A 25207-nucleotide genomic window follows, 5' to 3' on the forward strand; every position below is an offset into this window, starting at 1 on the left:
CACTGTCACAAATGCAACGCAAATCTGGATATTGCACGATTCTACCAGCTAGCCAAATGGATATACACCATGAGCCCCCCTTTTAAACTGTCATGTGCTGATAATGCTGTCTCACACGTGTACGCGACCTCTCCGTGTCCTTCAAAGGGATCGTTCAATGGGTGATGCTTTTCACGTCCCTTAAATATCCTACCACGTTAAACACTAACAACATTAATGCACTCTCGTGTCCGTTCTACTTGTGCCAGAGAGTTGGAATTATGATTTTATATACACACCAATGGTGTGTACGTGTACGAAGTTGCACTGACATCTGGTCATATCTTCTGGGTACTTTACCGTTTTTTGAAGCATTGTAGTTTAAGTTTCATTCATTAGTTTTTATCAAGTCAGTTTTGGGTTATTTGTGTTTGTAATTTGTGAAAGTTATGTTTTAAAGGCTTGTCTTACAAAAACAATGGTCTAATAGTTCACCAAATGCTCACAGCCGAACCCAGCTTTAGCCGGCCGGTGTAGCCGAACTGTTTTAGGCGCTTCAGTCTGGAACCGCGCGATCGCTGCGGTCGTAGGTTCGAATCCTGCCTCGGGCATGGATGTGTGTGATGTCCGTAGGTTAGTTAGGTCCAAGTAGTTTTAAGTTCTAGGGGACTGATGACCTCACATGTTAAGTCCCATAGTGCTCAGAGCCATTTGAACCATTTGGAACGCAGCTTTAATTCCCCATTCTAACTAGGCCGCCTGTTAAATACTGGTAAATGTTTTGGTATCACTACAAGCCTGTTACAAATATGATTAACGTTGACCAGTTTTATGAACACGAAATGGCTCTGAGCACTATGCGACTTAACTGCTGAGGTCATCAGTCGCCTAGAACTTAGAACTAATTAAACCTAACTAACCTAAGGACATCACACACGTCCATGCCCGAGGCAGGATTCGAACCTGCGACCGTAGCGGTCACGCGGTTCCAAACTGCAGCGCCTAGAACCGCAAGGCCACACCGGCCGGCTATGAACACGAGAGCACTGATATAAAGGAATGTATTCTTTACTGACCTGTGTTTGGGAATAATGTGCATTCCGAATCCATATATTGTGATTTAGCTTTTTACTTGTTTCTCGAAATTTCTTCAGGCGGATGCCAGTAGAAACAGGTATGTTGACCTCGATCGCGAGTGTTCATCAGAGACAAGGGTATTGTCAGGAGGGCCCCAGGGAAGTGTGACTGGACCCCGCTATTATTCTCTATATACGTAAATGATTTGGCGGACAGGATGGGCAGTAATGTGCGGTTTTTTGCCGATGATGTTTTGGTGTACGGTAAGGCGTCGAAGTTGAGTGACTGCAGGAGGACAGTCACATCGTTTAAATATCTGGGCGTGACGTTGCAAACCGATATGAAATGAAACAAGGTTGTGAGGGTTGTGGTCGGGAAGGAGAGTGGTGGATTGGATCTGTTGGGAGATTTTTAGGAAAATGTGGTTCATCTGTAAAGAAGACGTTGGTGCGACCTATTCTTGAGTAGTGTTCGAGTGTTTGTGATCCTTACTGGGTCAGGTTAAAAAAACATGTAGAAGCAATTCAGAGGCGGGCTGATAGATTTAGTACCGGTAGATTCGAATAACACACAAGTTACGGAGATGCTTCGGGAACTCAAATGGTAATCCCAGGAGGGAAGGCGAAAGAACTGGCTGACCGCAAACGGTTCTGTTGCCTTTCACACACATTGCGCATAAGGACGGTGAAGATAAGATATGAGAAATTACGTCTCGTAAGGAGGATTATGGACAGTCGTTTCTACTTCGCTCTATTTGCGAGTGTAACAGGGAAGGAAATGAATAGTATTACAGGACACCCTCCGCCATACTCCGTGCAATGGCTTGCAGAGTATCTGTGTAGATGTAGATACCATTCCCCGCACTTGTCCAAGTCGGTAAATGTTCAGACGGGCTCTCGAAAACTATTTTTCCTTCCTTTCGAAAAATTACGAATGCAGACCCTGCGCGTCGTCGTTCGGTTTATTCGTCAGTGTCCCAGCTGCGGCTCCCTCGAAGGCCCCGACTCGGTAATGCGTCTCAACTAAGGTAGTCCGCCGTAAGCAAGAGGGACCTGCCACAGAGGGCCTCTTCATCTCCCAAGTTGGCCCCTGCGGAGCGTCACTGATGCGGAAGACTGCGCGCCGGAAGCGTAACTCTTGAACAGGCTTCGGAAGGACTGATGCCACGGACGAATTTTCCTGAAGTTCGTGGAAGAGCAAAGTGCCCACTAATCACCGTTCCCTGAGAAAGTCGTACATAAAGACAATCCACGACAGGGGTCCCGTTGTCAGGCATTGCAGATAATGGCGTCAACTATTGGCGGGGGGTTGCTACACTGCACGTGTCGGGCAAGGCTTCCACACCCACATACACAGGTGCGAGAGTAAGTAACAGGTAACTGCACAACTTCTTCTTCTTTTTCTGCTGGTAAGTTTATTAGGCATTTGCCTGTTACCCCTTCTTGGTTGAAACTGTTAATCTTAGCACTATTCCCATCGGTCTTCTGTTATCTTCCATTCTCGTGACATGGTCCTTCTAGTTGTTCCTGTAGTCGTTAATCTTTTCATTCCTGTTTCTTCTCTGATGTAACCATTCTCCCTTCTGTCGGATATTATGTACCCAGCTACTCTTGTTACCATCGCGTCTCCCATGTTTGCATTCTGTGTCCACTTTCACTACCAGTGTCATAGATGGTTTGGCCATCGTTTTGTAGAACTTAAGTAAATTTTCCTTTCTTACTTTAGTTCTGAGGGCACTGTAGATTTTTCCGTTGAAGTACGAGTAATTAAATCTTCCTACTTTCTATTCTATGTACATTTCTGCCGTGAATGAGATGGCTTTTCCTGGGGCACGGGTCCCCAAATTACTAAACCATGAGGGCCACATAATATGTTTTGAATCTCAGTGTGGATCATATAATACATTTGTACATAAATTGTTGTTGTTGGCCCGCATCTCGTGGTCGTGCGGTAGCGTTCTCGCTTCCCACGCCCGGGTTCCCGGGTTCGATTCCCGGCGGGGTCAGGGATTTTCTCTGCCTCGTGATGGCTGGGTGTTGTGTGCTGTCCTTAGGTTAGTTAGGTTTAAGTAGTTCTAAGTTCTAGGGGACTTATGACCACAGCAGTTGAGTCCCATAGTGCTCAGAGCCATTTGAACCATTTTGTTGTTGTTGTTGTGGTCTTCAGTCCTGAGACTGGTTTGATGCAGCTCTCCATGCTACTCTATCCTGTGCAAGCTTCTTCATCTCCCAATACGTACTGCAGCCTACATCCTTTTGAATCTGTTTAGTATATTATTTATAACCCTGTATTCGCCTGACCAAAAGTCTTGTTCCTCCTGCCACCGAAATTCGCTAATTCCCACGATATCTAACTTAATCTATCCATTTCCCTTTTTAAATTTTCTAATCTACCTGCGCGATTAAGGGATCTGACATTCCACCCCCGATCCGTAGAACGGCAGTTTTCTTTCTCCTGATAACGACGTCCTCCTGAGTAGTCCCCGCCCGGAGATCCGAATGGGGGACTATTTTACCTCCGGAATATTTTACCCAAGAGGACGCCATCATCATTTATCCATACAGTAAAGCTGCATGCCCTCGGAAAAAATTACGGCCGTAGTTTCCCCTTGCTTTCAGCCGTTCGCAGTACCAGCACAGCAAGGCCGTTTTGGTTAATGTTACAAGGCCAGATCAGTCAATCATCCAGACTGTTGCCCCTGCAACTACTGAAAAGGCTGCTGCCCCTCTTCAAGAGCCATACGTTTGTCTGGCCTCTCAACAGATACCCCTCCGTTGTGGTTGCAACTATCTGTGTCGCTGAGGCACGCAAGCCTACCCACCAACGGCAAGGTCTATGGTTCATGGGGCGGGGGGAGGGGGGGGAGGTACATAAATTAAGAAAGAAAATAACAACATAATTCATCGTCGCTTTAACAGACACGCAATACTTAATGAAAACTCCAGGTACACTTTATACTCTTTAGTATACTTATTAAGAGGTATGACATTTGCTCTTCGAATCCAAAATATTCTCAAAGTGTGACTCAAACTTAGTGTGTTGTATGAGTAAAATAACTCGTAGATGTTCATCAGTCAGATTATTTCTGTATTTAGATTTTTGTAAACTTGAACAAATAAAATGTTTGTTCACACCTGCAGGTAGTGCACAAGACTGATAACAAATCACGTACCAAGTCTTTGACTTTGAAGTGGTTTCCTTCTGGAAGAAACTTGTAAAACTTAACAAGGCGTCCTTCTTTAAACTTGTCCTTGATGATGTTATCAGCTAGCAGATCAATAATTTCCATCCACTTCTTAAAGAAAAGGGATTCTGGAAAATTTGCGTCTTGCAGGAATGAGCATCTAACTCTGGGAACCCCTCTTCAGAACACCAAGAAACTGTCCGCCCCTGGTAGCTGAGTGGTCAGCGCGACGGAATGTCATACCTAACGGCCCGGGTTCGATTCCCGGCTGGGTCGGAGATTTTCTCCGCTCAGGGACTGGGTGCTGTGTTGTCCTTACCATCATCATTTCATCCCCATCGACAGGCAAGTCGCCGAAGTGGCGCCAACTCGAAAGACATGCACCAGGCGAACGGTTTACCCGCCGGCAGTACCTAGCCACACGGCATTTCCATTTACCACGAAATTCCATTGCAAATAAGAGTGGAAAGCTTAAACCACGTCCACCCTTCAACAACTGGCAAGTGGCGAATGTGAGAGAATTTTCTGTTTGACGTTGTGTTCAAAAAGCATGTTTCTATCTGAAATCTTTAACACGTGTCTCCAGGGAAGTCTTCGGCCTGGAATGTCATTGACAGGAGTAGAACTGTCTTCAGTGATGAACGCCGCTTCGAACTGAGCCCCGATGACCAGTGAAGACGTTTGTGGAGACGTGTCGGACAGCGGTTGGATACCAACCCGATTGTTTCCCTTCATGCGGCCCGACAGCCAAGACTCATGGTCTGGGGTGCTATTTCTTTTCGTAGCAGGACCTCTTTGTAAGTACTTGACACTATCAAGTTGGGGGGGGGGGGGGGGGGTGACAGATTAAAGTAGAAACTAAAGTACAAACTTCAAACAGCCAAGATCGCTATTGCGCAGCTTTTATTGTGATGGCGAGTTTCAGCAAACTACGTTGTCATCATCAGATCTTTGAAGAATAGATCAACATATTCAAGCACAATAGGATCAGATGCAACGAGGCATAACACAGTTTTAGGTAAATATGGACTGAATCATGGAATATAACATATTTTCTGCCTTTCACTGAACCTAGATGAAATTCATATTATACCGTGTCATATCAGCGAACGATACTTAATGAACATGAAAACAACAGTATATCAGCAAATCAAGCATAAAATAACTACTACGTAAAACAACGTACATATTGCACTGATTATCCAAGCTCGTGTTCATACGTTAACAGAATAAAGACTGATTCTCAAGTAAACATCACAGACGTTACAACCAGCCAACAGGTGGCACTGTGATTGTAGTTACAAACAAAAATGCGTCCTGTCATATAAAATACAAATAATACGTGGCTCTTATTTTGTTATAATAATTTTAAATTTTTATAAAATTTAAAACCTTAAAAAACGTATCAGGGAGCACTGTACCTTCAATATATCGTTTAACACACAAGTAGCGAAGTCAGTCGTATGGCATCTTCGTAGTATAACAACAGGTACAATAAAAATACACGTCATAATATGCAGGAAGCGTGAAGCCTCGGCAACCATAGACATCTGTTCGGTATCTCGGTGTATTTTAGGAAACATGAAGGAACTACGAAGGGAACATCAAGTGTTCCTCTCATAACTAACACAAAGACATCATTACAAGTACAGCCACCATACAATAAAACAACTTAGCTGGCTTTATATAAATCACAATATTTACGCTATCAACATGTAGCTCGACGTTTAGATACTAGCATGGTGGTCGATATCTTAGTGCGAGAGACACAGATGACAGTACCACAGGAATAAATAGCGTAATCCTGAAACTTTCTATGTAATACAATAAAAATAAACTTGCTGTGTAATACAATCAATTATTCTACTCGTAAAATCCATGAACAAGTCTATACAGTCATAACAGCTATACAAATAGGGCCATGTAGTATGCTGTACACAATTCACTCTATGTTAAGCTATCAACTTGTAGCCGGCCAGGGTGACCGAGCGGTTCTAGGCGCTACAGTCTGGAACCGCGTGACCGCTACGGTCGCAGGTTCGAATCCTGCCTCGGGCATGGATGTGTGTGATGTCCTTAGGTTAGTTAGGTGTAAGTAGTTCTAAGCTCTAGGGGACTGATGACCTTAGAAGTTAAGTCCCATAGTGCTAAGAGCCATTTGAACCATTTATCAACTTGTAGATCGAGGATTGGGTACCAGCATAGTGCCCGAGGTCCAAGTGTGAAATAGGAACTGACAGAGAACTGTTGCAGGCTTCAACTCGTTTCAGAGAATATAAGTGTAGCGTTGACTATTTACTGTTGACCCATTTCCCAATTAATATTCCATAACTAGCCCTTGGCATATCCCAAAAAACTGTGAGCAACATTTTCCCTGCAGAGGGTTAACTCTTTAATATCTCTTTGACTGGATATCAGAGGCGTTTCCGTCCCGTGCTCTGGCGATTCCACTCAGGTTCAAAATTATGAAGTCATATTTCATCTCCGATGATGATCAAAAACATTTCACTTACATTAGCATCACGGTTCAGTAGTTGCTGACAGATTGTAACATACTAGCACTTGTGGTTTTCGGTGAGTTGCTTTGGGACCCAGCCGTGCGCAGACTTTATGAAGGTTGAACCTGTTATAGGTTAAGTCATATACAAAACAATGACTAACGTGCACTAACAGTTACTCGTGGATTATAAAAATTGAAGACACGGACTTGCTGAATGTTTGCGATAGAAGTGCCTAGGACGTAACATCCTGCTCGTTCCTCGTCCTTCAGATCTGTTCGGTTCTTTTGAATTGTTCTGTCCACTGGTAAGGACTTCGCTGACGTTAAACATCGTCCACTGCATTGTGCTGAAAGTCATCTACAGATTCACTCTGATCATCAGTTGATCAGAGTGCACCTCTTTGCGCCTAACTGTTTAATTGGTGTGGTAAATTCCTTGGAGGACAAGGAACAAGAGGGCCTTCTACGTTGAGGTTATCAGCAATGGAGCACCAACTCAGTTGGAAAACGATGGGGTTAGGGAATCGACAGAGGAGTAAATAGTCGAGACTTAAATTTGTTCATCATTCAGGGGCTCCACAGAAAATTTAAATTTGTTTGAGAGGACGGAGATTTGAACTTTGCTCCTTCTCAAAATGAGATCATTGTCACAGATTGTGTAACCTCGTTCGTTTTCGATGAGGACACGGTTTACAGGGCTCTTGTGCAATTTGTTGTTCAGAACTGCTCAAATGTGTGAGATTCTCAGAAGATCGGCAGAGATCGTGCAGCTAGGAACATTTGCGGATCAATTCAGTGTGCACGGTAATGTTCTGAGGCTCTCGTGAATCAGTGGTAGATAGCTGATTATCTCTTTTCCCTCGAAAGTCTGTAACTTGGCTTGACATTTGAAAATTCGTCATTAGTCTCTAAATATTGTGAATTATCCAGAGAAGTCCGCCCCCGGTAGCTGAGTGGTCAGCGCGACAGAACGTCAATCCTAAGGGCCCGGGTTCGATTCCCGGCTGGGTCGGAGATTTTCTCCGTTCAGGGACTGGGTGTTGTGTTGTCCTAACCAACCTCATTTCATCCCCACCGACGCGCAAGTCGCCGACTTGGCGTCATATCGAAAGACTTGAACTCGGCGAACGGCCTACCCGACGGGAGACCCTAGTCACACGATATTTACATTTATTACCCAGAGATAGCTTATTACAAAAACGTCAGCAGTTATATTTATGTAATGGTGAATAAAAATTCGAAATTGCAGAGCCTGTGGTGTTCAGAAGTACCATGCACGACTACAGCTGTTATGAAATACTCGAAATGTGTTCGCAGCTGCGCCGGCCAGTGTGGCCACGCGGTTAAAGGCGCTTCAGTCTGGAACCGCACGACCGCTACGGTCGCAGGTTCGAATCCTGCCTCGGGCATGGATGTGTGTGATGTCCTTAGGTTAGTTAGGTTTAAGTAGTTCTAAGTTCTAGGGGACTGATGACCTCAGATGTTAAGTCCCATAGTGCTCAGAGCCATTTGAACCATTTGACAACCCTCAGCTGTATAATGCAATGACGACAATGAAAATTTATTCTTGATCGGGACTCTAACCCAGATTTTCCGCTTATCGCGAGTGGTCGCCTTATCATTTTTTATTAACTAAAAATCAACAATACAGTGTAGCCATATGGCAAAATTATAACTCATGTGAACTAAAAGAGCCTTCTTACCCGTTGGGGTCACCTTATCGAAGCAGGTGGCCAATTAGAGGTGGTCGTCATTTCAGTGGTCATCACCAGTCGTCAAACGTCGAAGTGCCCGGGGCCGCTGAACAGTCAGGGACTGTTTCTGTTACCGTGTGGGGATCGTGGAAACCTCACTTCTGCAATTCAGCTTCTTCTCACACCCGGCTGACCCTAACAGGATGGTGGGTCCCTGAACGACGACCAAAGTAGACAGCAAAAAAGTTCCGGTATTGCGTTCTGTTCGTAAAGACCGTGAACTCGTCCATTATGTATTGCCACAAATCGAAATCGAGGATTTCCTTTTCGTCGTCGCGGTACATGTAACGTATCGCCATTCCCTTTACCCAACTGACTGCATTCATCCGGATTAACGGGAAATAGCGTCGAGACGAAAGAGGTCCAGGGGCACAATCGAAGCAAAGGGGCGACGTAGGAGAGGAAAGCCAGTATCTGGGGGATCAGTCTCCAGCACTTGGTGCGCGCGGTCAATGTTCAATCTATGTTCGTCCGTGTCTACCCTCGCTGAAGAGGCGCTCACGGGATCATCAGTTAGGTGAATGTCATGGATCCTTCGTAGGATCAAAAATTTCTCGTTAGTGACCACATACCACGTCGACGGCACAAACGTGGACAGGAAGGACTCGTGGATGGCCCGCCAAACCCACTTCCAGTCAACCGGGTCTAACGTCGTACAATGTCGGTAGCCGGATTTCAGTGCTGGAGGACGCTATAATAAATCTTTACTGTCGGATTCCGTGCCACCGGTATAACTCCCAACATATAGCTGTGTTCCACGAAAGACGCCCTAATATGAGACAGAGGGGGCAACAAGTGTCCAACAGGTACTTTTGGACACAATGTGTATCGAACCACTTCTGCTATCAGCGTACCAGTAAGATTGTCTGTTGGCGAATGCCAGATCGCCGCATTGAGCGAAGACACAACGCCAGTGCTATGTGCTTGACGTGACTCCAACATCAGCTTTGTGTAAGGGTAAGGTAAGAGTTTTTAGGAAAACTGCACCAACATTCACCACATGTCGGATCATTGACTGTGTCCTGCAAGACATCGTGTCTGTCATCGGTAATACGTGGGCGTAAAGGGTAAGTTGAGAAGGCATGTACACATTGACGTACCGACCTCGATGTATAAGGTCCAACGATCTAAATTTGTTGAGACGAGCCTGTGTTTGGAGTCATAAGACTTAACGATAGTAAAGGCCACCGTACGCTGTATTTGTCGATGGGGCGACATCACTAAACGTTGGGGTATTGGGACCTTTGTTAGGTAACATCCAGTTCCGTGAGCATGACTCGTCCCACCTCCATGTAGCGTGATTTCTGTAGGTTGAGCACATTGCCTGCCATCGTCCCGTACTGTTGGAGCCAGGAAAACGCCACACGTATTTCGTCATCGGTCCGTGCTAAGAACACCATACCATCAGTGTACGCGCCACACCAAAAGGTCTTGGAGCAGAGGTTAAGTTCTTCCAAGTGATGCTGCAGTCATGGGAGATCTGGTTGCAAGGCAATGGCGAGTAACTTGGCAGAAAGAGGACAGCCCTGGCTGACTGCCCTGTTACTATAATCCTCGTGACCGCACCTAGGATCAAACCCAGCACAGCAGCTGCCGTCACACGCGGGGTACTCAAGTGTTCCATAACTGCACTCAGGAATCCATGATCGACGCAATCGAAAGCATGGTCAAACTCCAGCACAATAGCGCCATGGAGACGGCATGTTTGCATCAGCGCCGCTACGGCTCTATGGGTGCTCAAAGTCGTAATCACATTAGTGTTCTCTCCGAAGCAGGTTTGACCAGTGCGAACGCCCGCCATTACCATAGGTTCGAGCCTCTTACGGGGGATGCGCGTCAACAGTTTGTGTTTAGCATTGTCAATGGGCGAAAATCAATTGGGCGACAGCCTCCGCCAGGCAAGCACCAGAATCAAGTGGCCCCCAGTGAAGTTAGATGGTACTTGAAAAGCGGTGTTCAGGAGTTTTCGGTACATCCTGACCCTTGATGGGCCCATAAGATCAAAAAACCGTTTGTAAAATTCAAGACGAAGTCCGTCAGGACCTAGCGTCTTGTTGGGAGCACCGCGAACATAACCTCTCATAGTTTTTCCAAAGTCACCTCCAAAAAGAGCATAGCGTCATTTTGTGGATTCCGAGAAACGGGTATGACTCCAGCATCCATATTGTAATCTCGCTCGTAGAGAAGTGTGAACGCTCGGACGATATCCATTTGTGTTTCGGCGCGTCATGCATCATCCGTCTCTGCCTATTTACTGAGCTGCCTCTTGCGTCGTCACCTGTCTTGAATATGGTGGAGGGAAGGTCGTTCTTCACTGACCTCATCAGTGTTGTCTTCGCCCGCACACGTACTCCCGCGAGCCATACCGCGGTGATACGTATCAAGTGTGCCTTCTGGTGGTCTGTCGATTGTCATTCCTGCGACGGCAGTCGCACAGCCAGTTCACGGAGCGCATTGTAGTAGAAATCAGTGGTCGCGGTTTACCAGCGCGCTCTGTCACGTCCATAGCTGGCTAATGCTCGGCACATGGCGGGTTTGACACACCATGACCACCACTGAAGTATGGAACTGTACGCGGGTAAATACTTTGGCATCTGCTCCGCGTAGACTCAGTTTCGCGTCGGCAATTTAAATCATCAAGAAGGGCCACACTGAGGTGCCACGGATTTCTACGGCATTGGACGCGTTGGCGGGGTAGGGTGAGAGTACACACTCTAACAATACCACCACTTGCAAAGTAGGTTAGAAATCAGATTAATAATGTTGCTCACACAGCACATGTTCGCTTTATCGGGCAACAACAAAGTTATTGACTGTGGATGGTATCGTCAGAATGGAAATATTGAAGTCACTGTAAAAAAAAGTCATTAATTTTGGCACTTATCTTGAATGGATTCCCACGTAGATTTCGTCGAAGTTGTTATGGCTCATCTTGTTGGTTCTAGGGTGATTCCACTTTGATTGCTAGAAGGTCCAGATCTGTATTTTAGCAATATTTGAAGACCTAACACATGCGTTTTTCAGGAAATTCTTAATGATCAAACAATCCCAGATCAGAACAATTGTATGGTAGAAATAATTTTTGACTTGGTGTTCACGAGCCACATTTTTATTAAACTTCTTGTAAATTCACATATACTTCTTCTTAATTGTCACATCATCAAGAAAACAGTTTTGTATCAATCTTCATAAAAAATGGTTCAAATGGCTCTGAGCACTATGGGACTTAACATCTGTGGTCATCAGTCCCCTAGAACTTAGAACTACTTAAACCTAACTAACGTAAGGACATCCCACACATTCATGCCCGTGGCAGGATTCGAACCTGCGACCGTAGGGGTCGCGCGGTTCCAGACTGAAGCGCCTAGAACCGCTCGGCCACCACGGCCGGCCAATCTTCATATATTTAATTTCCACTTTATCCAAACACAAGACTTGACTGTTCTTTTACAAAGCGAAATAACAACTTAACTTCTGCAATGTGAAACAAAGACTGCTCAGTGCGCATTCGCGCTAAAACTGTTACAAGTAAGTCAAAGATTATGACAGTTTCACAGAAACGAATACACACAAGAACCATATCACTGTAATATATCGATACATCGGAGTACCTATACATTAATAAAACCAAATGTGAATATTGTCACAAAAATATGTCTGTTACTTCGCAGAAAAGTCGTACAATATTACTGGTATGGAGAACTGGGGTTGGAGTGCCGTAATGGTCACGTAAATAACGAACCATTACAACACATACCCTAGATGGTCCGTGAACGCTGCGCGCCACATCTCAGCGTCGACCCATTAGACTGTTCGAGCGCCGCTCGGCTATATCCAAACTTCTATATGTCGTAAAGAGGGAGGCATGTCCGAAGGAACATTGCATCGTACTTCTGAATAACAAAGGCACTGTAATTTCGTATTTATCCGCCTACTCCGGGTAAGAACATCTCAATTAAAATGTTTCCCAGTACCGGAATATACATAATGAATGTACGAGTGTATGTTGTAGGCACATGGTTGACAACATGTGGAAGCTTGCGTCTGGTTGTGAGTCGTGCCCGGATAGCGTAATGGTTGTCGGCACGGTAGCTCAGCGTTTTCGGTCAGAGGGCTGGCTACTCTCTGTAATAAACTGAATGAAGTACACGAGGAACTTGAAAGCGTCTCATGTGACGTCGCCCAGACGAAATGCCGGAACAATGACGAACAAAGTGAAGGGCAAAATAAGAAAAAATGGTAAGGCGACCGCTTACGATAAGTGGGAAATCCGGGATGGAGTCCCGACCCCACCAAAATTTCGTTGCCGTCATTTCACTACACAGTTGATGGATGTCAATATTCGCAACTGCGAATTAAAATTCGTCAGTAGTCAGGTCCATTGAAATAAGTACAAGCACATACCTGCTAATAATACAGGGGACAAGATTCGCTCTATCCCGTGCAATTTGATATCAGGCCCGTCAAGCTGATAGGTCGTGCGCAATATCAACACCGACTCAAAGGAAGGCCTCGGCGCTTGTTCGTGACGTCACATCAGCTAGACACAGCGAACGCTAGGTCTGTTGCAGGCTGAAACGCCTGGGCGTGCTTATCGCTATAAATCTCTTATTTTTGGACAAAATGTGTGGTATTGTTTTGGATTCAGCAGTTTTATTTAGATGGAAGATTTTCGTACTATCATAAAGCTACAAATGAAGATCATAGTTCTGTATTACTGAATTCTCTTTTGGAAAATGTAGTTCACATACCTGAAAATAATTTCGAAAATAATGACTGAAGCTGAACACTAATTCGATTGTATTAGAGCTCATAACTAAGAATTTACACATCGTACTATTATTTTCAGTGGAAATCTTACTAAAACCTGATTTGTCACAGCACAGCTAACTGTATGATCTTTACTCTGAAAAGCAGTCTTTGCTTACATGCAGGTCAAATAAATCGTTCCGTCGAGTAAATAAAAAATAATGTAGTAAACGCGATTTCGTCTATTCCAGTGTAAATACTAGTTGCTGAACTGACCGGTCAAAATTCGTTTACTATGTAAGACTGACGACACAAAACCAGTAGTGGTGCCTGGGTACAATTTTGTACAAGTCTTCAGAAGGTATAAATAAAGAATAAAGAACTACAAAAACTGAAAACATGGAACAGTATCGGATTTACTTACTTCAGAATATTTGGTTGGTGAAAATATATCTCTGTGAATGACGGCAATCCACTTGTGACGAAGGTCTTCGTCGTTCAGAAACTAAAACACTTGGACCTTAGGTCCATTTGGACAATTCCCGTTACAGCGAGGAAAACAACACTTGTACACCATGGTGAAAACTCTCACTACAACTGCTGTAGTCGAAAAAACACAATAAGTAGCACAAAAGGAACGGCACTGCACAACCAACACTACGATCATATGCCATGTGGCATGCCTAGGCGTTGTGACATCAATAACGATTGATGACGTAGCGCCAGGGCCTTCTATAGAGTCGGTGTTGGCAATATGCGTAGCAGCGATTTGTGACAATCAAACAATTCATAAGACAGGGCGTAATTTAATTTCTTCGGCCCCAAAAATGTTTTCGCAGTATCATTTCTGTTGCAGATCCCAGACAGAACACACCAGTGTATTACAGACTCCTTTCTCGTTCCCTAACTCCTTTTTTTTCTCTCTCCCAGCAACGAAATGCAACGAGTTTAGTTAATCCAGCGCCATGTAGAGTAAATAAAGGTGTCGGCTGGCGTGTGGCTGTGGCGCCGCCCCTGGCGGAGGCTGTAACTAGGCTGTCAGCTCGGGGTCTCGCGGCAGACGAGAGGCCATTTGAGAGCATTTCCATGCAAATAGAGGCGCGCGCTTCTGTTTTGCTTCCATCAGGCACCTCCGCCGGCGCCCTTGAGCCCACCGGAAATTACTCGCCCCTTGCCCCGTGCTGCTCTTCTCTGGCCTTCCCTTTGGTCTACTAAGTCCATTCCTGTCTGGCGGACGCACGTTGTTCTTTGCAAAAATTTAGTTGCTAAGCTAATAAGGACAACGCTGTACTTAATTGTGCTGCTGTTAGATTCCTTAACTTCCAACGAAAGATTGGAATTTCAGGGTTCTACGCCACATAGTTGGCTTCTGTGCAGAAGAAGCAGCAGTCGCTTAACAACCTCGTAAACGACAAGACATTTCGTTAGGCGAGAAAAGAGGTGCTCAGTATTTTTAAGTCCCTATTTAAAGTGTATGTGCCTCGGAGGGGGACTCCACTAAACCGAGGTAACACAGAAAAGTCTAGAGCTCCTATACTAAATTTGTACATCATCGCCATATTACGTCCCAAGCATGCGAATCGTGTTCGTTTCGAAATGCTGTATTTAACGTATAATATGTCTAGCGTTTTCAGATTGAGTACCCATAGCAGATAAACTATTTCCCAAAATTATACCATTTCGGCTCCTTTTCCCCAAACATATTAAACCTACCTATTCCCTTAAACTATTGTTTTTTATCGGTCTTGGCAGCTTGAAGAGATGGAACTGTGTGTACAGTGCCCGTAAAATTACCGCATATATCAAAAAATTATACTACATAACTTTAAATTTTTAATTTGTAAAGAAAAGCAGTAGCCTGACCATAAAAATAAAAAAACCTCTTCTCGGGGCGCCACATTTGCGTTCTCCGTGTTTTTTTCCGTTGTTTTATTGATTTACCATCACCGCGCCACCGACACCATGACAATTATTGAACTATAAGAAAAATAACGTAAATTTGTTGCAAACCACGGCGTGCACATACTTTATTCAACATGTATACGTCACTGTAGATACTCGGATTTAGGCTATGACATTTTGGATATGCCTGCCATCATTGGATAAGATGTGGCAAAGACGAAAAGCGAAATTCTGCATGACCCGCTGAAGTGTCGCAACATCGATGCTGTCGATGACCTGCTGAATGGCTGTTTCCGGCTCAGTAATGGTTTTGGGGTTCATGCTGTACCCATTTTCTTTAATATAGCCTCACAAAAAGGAGTCGCATGTGTTCAGATCCGGAAAATATGGCGGCCATTCGAGGCCCATGCCAGTGGCCTCTGGGTGCCCCAGACCCAAAATGCGGTCCCCAAAGTGCTTCTCCAGGACGTCAAACACTCTCCTTCTTCGAAGGGGTCGAGCTCCGTCTTGCATGAACCACATCATGTCGAAATCAGGGTCATTTTGGATAATGGGGCTGAAATCATCTTCCAAAACCTTCAAATTCTGTTCGGTAGTCACCTTGCCATCAAGGAATATCGCACCGATTATTCTGTAACTGGACATTGCACACCGCGCAGTCACCCGTTGAGGGTGAAGAGACTTCTCGATCGCGAAATGCGGATTCTCAGTCCGCCAAATGCGCCAGTTTTGCTTATTGACGAACCCATCCAATTGAAAGTGGGCTTCGTCGCTAAATCAAACTGTACATACCATGCTAATTCCCATCATGCCCCGAAGCCAGCCGTGAAGTTTAAACGTCCTAACGCAAACCGTTCAGAAGTTATTTTATTTCATATAGTTCCATAATTGTCACCCTGTATATATCACTTCACAACTCGACAACTCTATCAACAACACTTCTGCGAATTGTAACAAACCATGCCAGTACCGACGGGTTTTCGAGAGATCCACAATATTTTCAACAGCATATATTCATAGAACTTACATTATAATATAAAACCTATCAAATACAAGCTTCAACTAAAACGACGAAATCCAATATGGCGTCACCTCAGAATTCGATACGCCCATGAAAATTGACAAAAATCTCTAATGGTCGAAAGTGGGCATGTACACATCATAGTGACTTCACAATAGATAGCTCTGCTGTGAGCCTAATATTTCCCACAAAAGGAAATGTGTATCGATTGATTTCAAGAGAGAGTGACATCTAGTAAATACCAAGGAAACTAAGTACGTGTTGTCTGAACTAAAATGTCCGGAATATCAGTAGTAAGGCGAGGCGGTTAAAATACTTCCCTAATTTCCGCAGTACCGAAATTTTCTTCTCAAAAATTTCCCGAAGGTTTCCGTTTTCCCAAAATTGCTAATAAAAGAAAAAACAATCTGGAGTTGCTGAGAAAGGAGCGATGAGGTTATTACCCTTAACCATGTGCTAAGATATACTCATAGGTAATGGTACACAACTACTGCGTGACGTTGTCTAGAATGGGGAGACTAGGCCCACGTAAGCGCTGAATATCATTCGTGACCAAAATATTTATTTAACTTCTGTGCTTAAAGGATCAATCAAACCAGTTAAGAAAAATTTATTTGTAAGCTTTCAACAATTAATTAAAACACATTAGGAACAACAACAACAAGTCTGACGAGAATTTAATAAATACGTATTTCCTCAATATGTGCAGTGTTCACTTTGCGTTCAGGTAAGACTTAAGAACACTGTCACACTGACCCACATTATACTGTTATGAAAATATCTATGACCAAATACGACAAATAAGCTTTGCACTTAACTGTCACAGTTATGGAAGCTAATTCTTTCAACAATGCACATCACAGAGGCAAGGAAATTTGTTTCTGTTTCTTGAGAATTGATTGCTCATCACTAAGTTTTAGTTCCTATAATGAGATACCATGTAATTATTAGGACACACAAAAATTTTAGCACAAGCTTATGTGACAGAAGAACGATACAAAAATTTAAAACAGTATCTATGCTTCAACACGACAGTTACTACAAGAAGAATTTGGAATTTGTGTGACAGTTTAACAATTCACCTCACATCAGTCATTTTGCTGCCCAAATGGCAAACCTCATCTACTACTGTAAGTGTCTCATTTCCTAATCTAACTCTCCGTGCATCCCCAGATTTATTTAGACTACATTTCGTTGTCATCGTTTAATTTTTGTTGACGTTCATCTTAAATCCTTCTTTCAAGACACTGTTCATTCCGTTCAACTAATCTTCCAAGTCTTTTGCTGTCTCTGACAAAATTACAATGTCATCGGCAAACCTCATGGTTTTTATTTCTTCCCCTTGCATTTTAATTCCTACTCCAAATTTTTCTTTTTTTTTTTTTTTCCTCTACTGCTTGCTCAGTGTACACACTGAATAACATCGGGGAAAGGCTACAACCCTGTCTCACTCCCTTGTCGACTACTGCTTCCCTTTCGTGCCCCTCGACTCGTGTAATTGCCACCTAGTTTCTGTACTAATCGTAAATAGTCTTTCGCTCCCTACAGTGTACCCCTGCCACATTCAAAATATGAAAGAGAGTATTCCAGTCAACATTGTCAAAAGCTTTGTCTGAGTTTACAAATGCTATAAACGTAGGTTTTCCTTTTCTTACCGAGCGAGGTGGCGCAGTGGTTAGCACACTGGACTCGCATTCGGGAGGACGACGGTTCAATCCCGTCTCCGGCCATCCTGATTTACGTTTTCCGTGATTTCCCTAAATCGCTTCAGGCAAATGCCAGGATGGTTCCTGTGAAAGGGCATGGCCGATTTCCTTCCCCATCCTTTCTTCACCCGAGCTTGCGCTCCGTCTCTAGTGACCTCGTTGTCGACGGGACATTAAACACTAATCTCCTCCTCCTCCTCCTCCTTTTCTTAACCTGTCTTCTAAGATAAGTCGCAGAGTCAATATTGCCTCTCGTGTTCTTACAATTCTACGGAATCCAAACTGATCTTCCCCAAGGCTTCTATCAGCTTTTACATTCGTCTGTAAAGAATACATGTTAGTATTTTGCAACCGTGATTTGCTAAACTGATAGTTCGGTAATTTTCACATCTGTCAGCACCTTTTCTTTGGAATTCCCATTATTATATTCTTCTTTAAATCCGAGGGTATTTTGCCTGTCTCATACGTCTTTCTCACCAAATGGGAGACTTTTGTCATGGCTGGCTCTCCAATGCCATCAGTAGTTCTAACGGAATGTTGTCTGCTCCAGGGGCCTTCTTCCAACTTCGGGTGTTTCTGTGCTCTGTCAAATTCTTCGCGCAGCATCATGTCTCCCATTTCATCTTCACCTACATCCCCTCCCATTTCCATAATACTGCCCTGAAGTACGTCGCCCTCGCAATAATGGCCAAAACGCCGGAAGTTTTACACGTTGACTCTGCGCTCACAGACCCAGAAGAATTTTATTGACTGTGAGAAAAGCCGCGGAAGCCTACGCCTCCAAACTACTGAGAACATTCAGAGAACAGGTATTTGAAGCTGACTGTATAACGATGCTGCTGCCACCAACGAACATTTTGCGTAAGAGATATTAGGGCTTGTACAGAGTCGTATAGACATTTCCCCTCGCTCTGTTTGGCAAGTGGAACGGTAAAGGAAATAACTAATAGTAGTAGTAGTACATGATATCCTCTGCCACGCTTCGTACTGTGGCTTGTGGTGTATGTATATAGATGTAGCTTAACGTGTTGCGTCCTTCCTTCCAATCAAATCAAATCAAAATTTCGTTTCATGCTCCATATAATCGTACTTCCGTCAATACGCGTTAGTATGGTACTGAGTCAAATGCCTTACGGTAGTCAAGAACTTCTGATTGTATCTGACTGCCTTGAGCCATGGCTTTCAGGATACCATGTGACAAAGGACCGAGTCGTGTTCCACAGTTTCCCGAATCCATGCTGGATGCCATGGTGGTGGCTACACTGTTTGAGATTCCACATGACATTTGAGCTCAAATATTTGACATGTTCCTTTCATAGATGTGAATGAAAATATCCTGAAAACATGAAGAATTAGAAGAAAATTGATAACGTAAATTGCGACTGAATGCTATAAATCTTCCTTCAGTTACTAAAAGGGCATCATTGTCCTACCAGCGCACATAGCAGTCATGTGAGTCGCTGTTAAATTTTCAGCCACTCTTACATGTATGACAAGGAAAAAAGAAAAGCTTTGTTCTGTGTAAATTAAGTGGCATATAACATTTGCTGTTCGACAATACCATGTTTGCTGGCGTAAGTATAGAGGAGATGTCACACAAACTCGCGATTTGAGATAATTAGACTGGTGCGATTTAGTCCATCGTCAGACGGATGTGTAGCAACTACTCACCTTTTTTTTGTGAAATTAGATTGTAATCAGTCGGTTGCGCGAAACTGTTTGTGTATAATAAGTTTAACGGCCGGCCGGAGTGGCCGAGCCTTCTAGGCGCTACAGTCTGTAAAGGCGCTACAGTCTGTAACCGCGCGACGGCTACGGTCGCAGGTTCGAATCCTGCCTCGGGCATGGATGTGTGTGACGTCCTTAGGTTAGTTAGGTTTAAGTAGGTCTAAGTTCTAGGGGACTGATGACCTCAGCAGTTAAGTCCCATAGTGCTCAGAGCCATTTTTTATTTATTCATCTCAAACAACCAAGCCCAACAGGGTTCGTAAGCAAGGTGTCTGGGACAGGTGACAAATCGATTTGCCACTTCGAAAGAAATTCAGTACCAGCGGTGCAAAAGAATTGCAAAGGAAGAAGGTGGGATTCGTGCCCGATTCGAAACGTCTGCTGGGGAGTGCTTCCGGCGGCGGGTGCTGACTGCGATTACCGCAGCACGTACTCGCATTCTGAATTTCAAATAGGAGACGCTACTGGTTTGAGGTCTTCGCTGGAAAGCGGCCGCACTCCCTCTGGTGACGCGCATCGATTGCAGAATCGACAGTAATCTCGCAAAGGCTTCACAGCTTTTAACTGCTAATTGTGCCACCCTCACAACCGCTTCGTCCATGCCACAGTGATGGTAATAGATTATTAAAAATCATTTGGCCTCGTATTCCCAAGACATCACTGTATGTTTACTAACTACTCCGTCTGAAACCCGCTGCCGATTTATTATGCTTTGGAAGAGAAATAATGTCAAAGATTTGAGACTTTTTGTCTCTAAAGCATGCTAGTTATCAGCTACCTTAATACTGATTACCAATGATGGACCACGTCATCACGAGGATCAAGATGTTTCGATTATCGCAGATTATCCAGAGTTTTAAGAGTATCGCAGTCCGTCCTGCATAAGTTACGCGCGGCGCCAAATATCTGAACTTTCGACCATTGCAAACAATTCGAAATATAATGCATATCTCCTTCAAAAATGACCCAGTGCATAAAATTTCCAAAAATGAATTTCTGAACGCGCCGATGATGGTAACAAAGAGAGGATACGGTGCGCCAGAAAGCTGTGATCACCCAGTGAACTAAACGGACGCTTTATTTAGTCAATTTCTGAACTAAACGGACGCTCTATTTAGTCAATTTCTGAACTGGACGTATCGATAAGCACTCAGTTACATGACTTCCATTGTTGTATTAATACGACGACGTCGTTGCTTTGTAAACAGTGTTCATCTTGTCTCACCCACTCATTCATCTACAGCAAGCGTCTTATCCTGTCGCGCCAATTAGTTCTATGTTTACTTTTGCTGAAGTCTGTCGGAATTTTTTGATTACCGACCTGCCAAATTGGTAATTTTGATGGGAAGAACAGTACTTTTGACTACAGTGTACCAGCTCTGCTCAGAACATGTTATAACGGAATACTTACCTAATGATCGAAAATTTACTTTTTTTAAAGTCAAATTAGGGTATATACATTTATATGAAGTAACTCCTTTAACAGTTAGACATTTAGTGTGTACACTGTATTTACAATACATAAATTATCACCTACATGTAATGTGTAATACAAATTGTACTTATGCCAAAAATTTCAACTACTATAGAAGCAAGAAAGAGATTGCTGGGGTGCTGCGTCCTTTGTTGTAAATTAGGTAACATTGGTATGGCCCCCACTCATGTTTACTGACTTAAGTAGGCTACTTATCATGGATTATACCCTGGAGGAAGCAAAATAGACAATGCGCTGTTTCCTTAAGACTGTCCAAATTTCCTTTTTTTGCTGCAATTTTATTAGAAACTTTAAAGCATAATGTAAAAAGGAAGTATATGTGACAAACCAACTACATTAAATATAGGCCTATAGTTAGTCTAATATAAAAATGGAGCTGCAAAACAGCTTCTCACTTCATTTCTGTGTACTCCATGCTCATATGTAGGTCTAGCTAAAACACAATATTATTTTTGCCAAATTGTAAGTGATATTGTGCTCTAATTGTAATAAAAATATTTGTAGTTAATATACAGGGAATGCATGCAGCATCTGTACATTGTTTGTGGTCAGGTTGGAAGAAAGAAGAATGTCTAAGACATTTGCAGCACTTTCAGAACACAAAGGGGTTACAAGATGCAATACCTATTTTTGAAGGATATATCATTATTATCATCATTACTGAAATGTTATCATTAGCACTGTGGTTAATTTACAACCTACTGCAAGATAGCACAGATTAGCCAAATGCTAAAATTTAATAGTGAAATGGCACACAATCTAATGCTCAGGAAATGTACAGCAACATAATTATGCCCTGTCTTTGCCCCAGCACTAAAAACGTTTCACATCCTCAGGGTACAAAAAGATGTAGGCTATTGGTGAATATATCTTATCATACAATATTCAGACTATGGTCATATTTACATTTACTTTTGATAAGAATTGAAGGCTACTAAATGGTGGGTATGGGCATATGTAATTATACCTACAACCCCTAGGAGTTGTGGTGTATGTTGTAGTACTACATCTTATGTAAAAGAACGGGTCATTGTTGTTTTCTGCAGTCCAAATACTTGTTTGATGCAGCTCTCCATGCTACTCTAACATATGTAATCATCTTCATCTCCGAACAACTAGTGCAAACTACATTTCTCTCTCTTCCCTCCATTATTAAACTGATTTCTCAGAAGGTGTCCTATCAACCAATACCTTCTTTTAGTCAAGCCATGCTGCCACAAGTTTCTTTTCACCCCTTGTCTGAAATGTTTATCATCCATGCTTCACTTCCACACAAAGCTACACTCCAGACAAATACCATCAGAAAAAGACTTCCTAACACTTAGATATATAATCAGTTTTAATAGACTTCTCTTCTTCAGAAACACTTTTTCTTGTCATTATCAATCTACGTTTTATGTCTTCTCTACTTTGTGCATCATCAGTTATTTTGCCACCTAAACAGCAAAACTCGTCAACTTTTAGTTTCTTATTTCCAGATCTACCATAATTCCCTCTCCATTGTCTGATTTAATTTTACTGCATTCCATTAACCTTATTTTGCCTTTTGTCAGTGTTCATCTTCTTCTTTCAAGACACTGCCCATTCCATTCAGCTACTTTTCCAAGTTTTTTGCTGCCTTTGAGAGAACTAAAATGTCATTGGCAGACCTCAAAGTTTTTATTTCTTCTCTGTTAACTTCAATTCCTTCTCCAAATTTTTCTTTGGTTTCCTTTACTACTTGCTGACTATACAGATTGGATAACATAAGGGATAGGCTACAACCCTGCCTCATCCCCTTCTTGACCAGTGCATCCCTTTCCCGCCCCTTCTTCTTGACCAGTACTTCCCTTTCATACCCCTTAACTCTTATGGCTGCTGTCTGATGTCTGTACAATTTGTAAATAATGTTTTCATCCCTGTGTTTTACCAGTACCTTTAGAGTTTCAAAGAGTGTGTTCCAGTCAACATTGTCAAAAGCCTGTCAACAGCCATAAACATGGGTTTGCCTTTCCTTAACACATCTTCTGAGAGAAGTCTTTGGGTCAGTATTGTCTCACTTGTTCCTGCATTTCTCCGGAATCTAATCTGATCTTTCCCTTGGTCAGATTCTCCATTTTGCCCAGTCTTCTGTAAAAAATTTGTGTCAGTATTTTGCAGTCACAGCCTTTTAAACTGATAGCTCAGTAATCCGTCAGCACATGCTTTCTTGTAATTAGAATATTACATTCCCTCTTGATGTCCAAGGGTTCTAGTCATCTTGCACACCAGGTGGAATAGTTTTGTCATGGCTGGTTCTCCCAAAGATATTAGTAGTTCTGATGGGATGTCGTTTACTTCCAGGGTGATGTTTCGATTTAGGTCTTTCAGTGGTGTGTCAAATTCTTCGCACAGTATCATAACTCACCTACATCTATGTCACCTTTCCTTTCTGTAACATTGCCTTCAAGTACATTTCTCTTGTACAGTACTCTATATACTCTTTCCATATTTGAGCTTTCTCTTCCTTGCTTAGTATTGGATTTCCATCAGAGCTCTTGACATTTATACCACTGCTTCTCTTTTCTCTAAGGAAATAGGTAAGTCCTTCAAAATGAACCAGAATTGTTGACTTAAATGAGTCTGTCTGCAGTACCTGAGTTGACACCTCTTAAAGTACGTACTGGCCAACCCTTCTATTACTGTACTTTGGGAGTGAAGCTGTGGTGATTTAGAGGAGTGGATTGTTTATGACTGGAATTAGTTTTGCTTCATTTAAATCATGAGTTGTTAACAGTTATAATTATTTGAGGAAATACAACAGTTGTAAAATTAATTCTTGAACTTTTGCAGGTCACAGTAAGTGACAATGGAACTCCACCACTCTCTTCTACAACTCAGGTGGTTGTAATAGTGACAGACATAAATGACCATGCTCCTGAGTTCACTGAACGTACACTGTACAAAGTGACCATACCTGAGTCAGCTGGGAAAGACATACCTTTGTTCCAGGTGAGTATGTTCACTTCTTTATAGTAGGGAGTATTTTGCATGAATAAATTGTTTATATATATATTATACCCACTTTGTACACCACTTTCACCTGCAAACACACTTTGGTATTAAACTGAACACTATTTTGGAGCATCACCTACTGCACTTCCCACCTCTGCTCTTCTTGTGAGTAGGTAGTTACACACAATAGGAAAACATGTCTGCCTTCTGTTTTGCAAAGCTAAGTGATATTGCTTGAAATATCTGTAAATAGTGAATTAAAGTTTTCCTATGACATCGTTTTAGGCCATCAGAAAAGCCTTTTGTAACATTTTTATTTTTACAGAAACTGGTATAACTGTTTTCATAAAATTTGACAACACTGAATGACAAGATTTTTATTGTTTCAGTGAATGTACATGTAAATATTTTAAGTCATTGAAAGGAAATATTATTTATTTATTTCAAAGTTATGTTCAGGAAAAGGATGTAAGGTGTAGGCAGTGGAGAAAAATGTGTAAGTTAGTGCAGGGTACATTAACTCAATCACAAATGTGCCTCAAGCCGCCCAGAGCAATAGAAACAAAAAATAAGCAGTTGTATTTTCTGTTTGTGCCACACCTTCTGTGGGCTTGCTCTTTTTCAACATAATGTACACTTTCCATCATTACTCTTTCTTGCTTTCCATTGCAGTGCTTCAAAGAAAGGAGTCTCAGCTCTGAAATTCTAAGAATTTGTTCAAATATTTAATTTTCAGTGTACCATCAATGCTTGCAATTCTTGAATAAGCAGCATATTTCAGTCCCATGACATATTTTTGTGTCAAACTGTCATTATTTGTGGCCTTATGCAGTCATCAGAACAGAGATATTTTCTACCTTTTTCTATTTTTTCTCCTTACAAAAATTCACGAAATGAAGTTTTGGGTGTGTCCTAAATATGTAGCTACTCATTAGGTCTGCTCCAAAATGACATTTATGGCTGTGCAAAAAACTGTAAAGAAGAAAGTAGGCATTCTTTGGTGATACAAATAACTGTATGTTACAGAAAGGCTCATATGTTTGCAAAGTTACACATATATTGTGCACAGTAATTACTTTTGTTGTTCACATCAGTTGTCACAGAATTGTTAACAAAACAAAAGCTAGAGAATCTTTACT

At 42.7% G+C, this 25207-nt stretch overlaps 1 protein-coding gene across 1 annotated transcript in view; it reads left to right on the forward strand.

Annotated features, from left to right (window-relative positions):
- Positions 1-25207, forward strand: part of LOC126095266 (fat-like cadherin-related tumor suppressor homolog) — an 892347-nt gene that overhangs the window by 677295 nt on the left and 189845 nt on the right. Inside the window, exon 6 of the mRNA XM_049910026.1 lies at positions 23907-24065. Within this exon, the coding sequence (XP_049765983.1) occupies positions 23907-24065 (159 nt within the window). The remainder of the gene's footprint in view (positions 1-23906; positions 24066-25207) is intronic.

Source organism: Schistocerca cancellata, chromosome 8 (assembly GCF_023864275.1).
Source record: "Schistocerca cancellata isolate TAMUIC-IGC-003103 chromosome 8, iqSchCanc2.1, whole genome shotgun sequence".
Taxonomy (NCBI): Eukaryota; Metazoa; Arthropoda; class Insecta; order Orthoptera; family Acrididae; genus Schistocerca; species Schistocerca cancellata.